A 5300-nucleotide genomic window follows, 5' to 3' on the forward strand; every position below is an offset into this window, starting at 1 on the left:
CCATGTGGGACTGAACCCTGGAATCTGATGCTGTATCTCTGAGTAGGCAGTGTCGGAATTGAGTTGAATTGTAGGATGTCCAGCTGGCATTGGAGAATTGCTTGGTGGTGTGAGGAAAACCCCCCGCCACACATTGTAATTGGTGACTAGAATCGTTACACGGTATGTTTATTATGAGAAGTTATCGTCATATTGGCCAAAGTCTTCCAAAAATCATCAAGTAACAAATACTAAAACAATCAGGCTACAGCTTACTGAAGAGGCTCAGCTTTTCCTTCTTAATTAAACGGGCTCGTAAGAAGCAGAGAGAATCAATTTTCTTCCTTTGCCTCACCTCTTTTCTCTTTCTGTCTATGTACATTACATTATGAATATCTCTGAACTTTGCCACCTTTCCCTTTTTTCTACAACATTATTTTATCATGTTTGATAGTAAGCATATTTGACTGTGTTCCTGTTTCATAATTATATTATTTGAATTTAATGCTCAGTTAATGTCAACTTCAAGATTATGATCGTTTCATTAAACAGATTTTATGCTATAGTCTGTGTTGGTCACTGGTTAAGGCTATGGCAATAAGGATACTAAAGAAACAAAAACAAAATTTAGTTTTATATGAGGTAAATCATTATGCAAACATTCAACTTTATTTTATGGTCTGTTTATATTTCATAATTCCCTTCCATGATGTCAATGGTTTTCATTTAAGTGTATGAATGCAACATACAATATGCAAATTGCTTTGTGTGGCTGTTTCAATAACAAGAAAACAAATAAAATGAAAGTAAAAGGGGCTTTTCTGGATGGAAGTGGGATTTCTGTGGGTGCCGAGGCTAGACTGGAAGTGGTGTTGTATAGGGAATGAGGACCGAGGCGCACCGCGAGTCGGCAGGCAAGGCGTGAGGCTCGTGGCGCTGGGCTGGAGGTCAAGGATGCATTCCAAGACAGTTCTAAAAATATGTCACCAGCTCCAACCTTATAGTTGACCTAGCCATGGAAAACCTCATTGGAACCTCATGAGATCAGATCATACAGGCACTCTTAAAAACCCTTCCCATCAAGGGAGGGTGACACAAGAGGGAAGAGATATGGGAACATATGTATATGTATAACTGATTCACTTTGTTGTAAAGCAGAAACTAACACACCATTGTAAAACAGTTATACTCCAATAAAGATGTTAAAAAAACAAAACAAAACCCTTCCCATCAGAAAGTATCAGGAATGAAAATAGGGAATGATACATACCTACCACTTCAAGAAAGTTCCTGTATCAGCCAACAGTTTAGCAGATCAGCTAGATTCTTTGATCATTAAGCAGACGTAGTCAAACCACTACCACAAAAGAGAATGTCTCTATATCAGTGTTTTTCACGTTATGCGTGTGACCCATTTAGTAGGTCATGAAATCAATTTTGTGAGTCACGACGAACATTTTTAAAAACAAAATAAAATATAAAATATCAGAGTGCTTTGCATGAATCCTTTGCCAGAAGTATATACCTTGCAAGGAATACTAAAGTCAGTTTCAATATGTGGAAAGATATTTGATGGAGGCAATATGATGAATATAATGTACATTGACTGCCTAAGAAATGGTTTTTCAATCATATGTCCACTGACGTCTTATTTGGTTTTCATAATTACAAGGTTGATGTGCAGTCTAGTTGTATATTACCATGACTTGCAAGTGGATATAAAGTCTGAGATGTTCCACTGAGATTCAGTTGCAAAATGAATTTTTTTGAAAGATGTTATCTAGCCTATAAATAAAAATATATATATATTAGTGGCAATTATTTTATTCAAAATTGCTTTTAAAATGGATCATTTCTTTTTTAAAAGAAAGAGGAATAATGAAGCGAAATATGCAGAAGCATGTTCAAGTTCTGCTGGATCTGGAAGTATGAATAGTGACAATATTGAGAAACATATTGACTCTAATCTGCAAACATCAACTTCATTTGAGCCACATTTCAAAAAGAAAAAAGTAACTGCAATACATTATAATGAAGATTATTTAAAATACGGTTTTATCAAATGTGAAAAACCCTTTGAAAATGACAGACCTCAGTGTGTTATTTGTAATAAGATTCTTGCAAATGAAAGCTTAAAACCCTCAAAATTAAAAAGGCACTTAGAAACACAGCATGCTGAAGTTATTGATAAGCTTCTTGAATATTTTCAAAGAAAGAAAACAGATGTAAAGTCATCAACACAATTTCTTAGCTGCTCTACTACTGTTAGTGAGAAAACCTTATTATCATATTTAGTTGCATATCATGTGGCAAAAGAGAAAATGGCTCACACAGCTGCTGAAAAAATTATATTTCCAGCATGTTTGGATATGGTGCATACAATTTTTGATGATAAATCTGCTGATAAATTAAAAACTATTCCTAGTGATAACACAGTATCTCTTCAAATTTATACAATTGCCAAACATTTAGAGGCAATGTTTATTACTCGGTTACAGTCAGGAACAGATTTTGCAATCCAGCTTGACGAAAGCACGGATACTGGAAGCCGCACAGCACTTTTAGTCTATGTCAGATATGCATGGCAAGGCGATTTTCTGGAGGATTTTTTGTGTTGTTTAAACTTAACCTCACACCTAAGTGGATTAGATATTTTCACAGAATTAGAAAAGTGCATTGTTGGTCAGTATAAATTAAAATGGAAAAACTGCAAAGGAATTACAAGTGATGGAACAGCAAACATAACTGGAAAACAGAGCAGAGTAATTTAAAAATTGCTAGAAGTTACTAGTGCTGCATGGAATCATTGTTTTATACGTTGTGAAGCGTTAGCATCCAGAGAGATACCACAGAAACTCACGGAAGTATTGAAAAAGGCAGTGAAAGTTGTTAACTTTATTAAAGGAATTCCACTAAATAGTCGACTTTTTGAAACATTTTGTTCAGAGATTGGAGCTAATTATACCCACTCATTGTATCATACCAAAGTTCATTGGTTGTCTCAAGGGAAAATACTAAGCAGGGTTTACGAACTCAGGAATGAGATCCACGTTTTTCTCATTGAAAAGAAATCTCATTTGGTTTTGAGGATGATATCTGGGTAACGAAACTGGCATATTTAACTGATATTTTTGGCATCCTTAATGAACTAAGTTTAAAACTACAGGGGGAAAACAGTGACATATTCCAACAGGCCAAACGTACCCAAGGATTCCAAAAGACATTATTGTGGCAAGCGAGACTTAAAAGCAACTGTCCTAGCTACTACATGTTTCCAAGGTTTTTGCAGCACGCTGAAGAGAATGTTATCAATGAAAACATTTGGGAAGAAATAAAACTAGAGATATTGTTGCATCTCACTTCTCTCTGTCAAACCTTTAACCATTTATTCCCAGAAAAGAAATTTGAAACATTAAGACAAAATTACTGGGTAAAAGATCCGTTTGCTTTTTGAAACCCAGAATCAATAATTGAGTTAAACTTGGTGCCTGAAGAAGAAAATGAATTACTGCAGCTCAGTTCTTCATATACATTGAAGAATGATTATGAAACATTAAGTTTATTAGCATTCTGGATTAAGATAAAGGAAGACTTCCTTTTATAAGTTGAAAGAGTATCCTGCTATTATTACCATTCACAACAACCAGTTTGTGTGAACTAGGGTTTTCAGTCTTAACCCAGTTAAAAGCAAAGGAAAGGAATGGATTAAATGGTGCAGCAGATATGCGAGTAGCATTATCCTCCTGTGTTCCAGACTGGAATGAACTTATGAACAGGCAAGCACACCTACCACGTTAAATAAATCTTTTTTTTTTAAATCGGAGTATAGTTACTTTACAATGTCATATAAATAAATCTTACCTGGTTTTTATTTTTGCATTTCTTATTTTGTGATTTTTTAATGTGTTATATTTAAATGTTAATATAGCACTGTATGTGATACCTTTGTTTTTATTTTGTTTTAATACTAACAAAATCATAATGTAATTTCTTAAAAAAGAAAGTAAAAGGGAAAAATTTGCCATCTACAACTTCAAAGGAATATTATCATACCAACATGCTTAATCTAATTAGTGCATAACTATGTGATTCTCTGCCTCTTTATTACTTTTTTACCTTTGGAGTAAAAATTCTTTTTAAAATCCTAGCTTCAAAGAGCTTTAATATGTCCTCCATTCTAGGAGCTTCAGTGTACTTCAGTAAGTCTGTCTTACATCCTCAATTCCAATGGCTTCAATACACGTGAGTAAATCTCTCTCACAGCCCCACTTTGAACCTTGTCTTCAACTCCAACATTTAACCTAAAAATACCTCTCTCTGACTAAAGTTTCTATCACGCCAGCTCTCTCTTTCCTACACCTCACTTTTACACTTGGACTACATGCCACTGACTCCTCCAATGATCCATGCTGGCCTCATGTCCTTCCCTGTCTAACCGGGACACTGTGGTTTACCACTTGATGTATCATCTCTCGCCAAGTTTACCTCCCTAGACCTCTGCCCAGTTTCACAGGAACTTCAACACAATTTATTAAATTTTTTGTTGGTCTTCTCCCTCATTATTCACTTAACATTCACCTTGAGTTCCCAGTCTGACCCTAACCTCAACACCACTGCATAAATTGTTAAGTCTCAACAACTTTCCTCCCTTTGTCCATGCTCAGAGAAAGAAACATGCCTCCATTCCTTCACAATCAATTCTCTACCATTTCATCATCTCATGCCTCCCCAATCTTCTACTACCTTGGAGACCTTGCTCTATTTTTATCTCTCCTATAGGATCAACCTCACTCTCTCTACTAAATCCTTCCTTTCAGATTATACGCATGCCCATCTTTCATCCATTTTTTTTAAAAAGCACAATAAGTAAAAAATCTTCTGATGCCATAGTGGCTCACTCTCATCTCTAACTACTAAATGAGTTTACATTTCACATCATATTTTTCCCACCTTAAACTCACCCTATCTCCCTTCAGCCATTAAACTCAACTCACATTTTGGGCATCAGTACATGTATCATTTCCTTGGGGAAATCATTCTTGCTGCCCAAGATGGATCAATGTCCTTTGTCAAACATGTTCAATAATCTGTGTTCCCTTCCTTCAGAGCTTTATCCCAATTTGTAATTATATGTAATTTAGCATGAATCATTTATTAATTTTTCTCCCCACTACTCTTCAAGCTTTGGGAGAGGAGGCACCATGTCTGTCTTTGATCAACAATGCCCCTTCAGTGTATTACATAGATCCTAGAACATATTTGGTGTTCAATAAATGTTTGTAAATGAATGAATAGGTTCATTTATTATTTCTCCTAGATAC

At 35.3% G+C, this 5300-nt stretch overlaps 1 protein-coding gene across 1 annotated transcript; it reads left to right on the forward strand.

The window, feature by feature from the left end:
* The first annotated feature begins 1823 nt into the window (after nt 1-1823).
* Nucleotides 1824-3777, forward strand: LOC131758205 (protein FAM200B-like). Its single transcript, XM_067036252.1, is given in 3 exon segments — nt 1824-3057; nt 3060-3569; nt 3572-3777. Coding segments are annotated over 3 exon segments (1950 nt in total).
* The last annotated feature ends 1523 nt before the right edge of the window (nt 3778-5300 follow it).

This window comes from Kogia breviceps, chromosome 6 (assembly GCF_026419965.1).
Source record: "Kogia breviceps isolate mKogBre1 chromosome 6, mKogBre1 haplotype 1, whole genome shotgun sequence".
Taxonomy (NCBI): Eukaryota; Metazoa; Chordata; class Mammalia; order Artiodactyla; family Physeteridae; genus Kogia; species Kogia breviceps.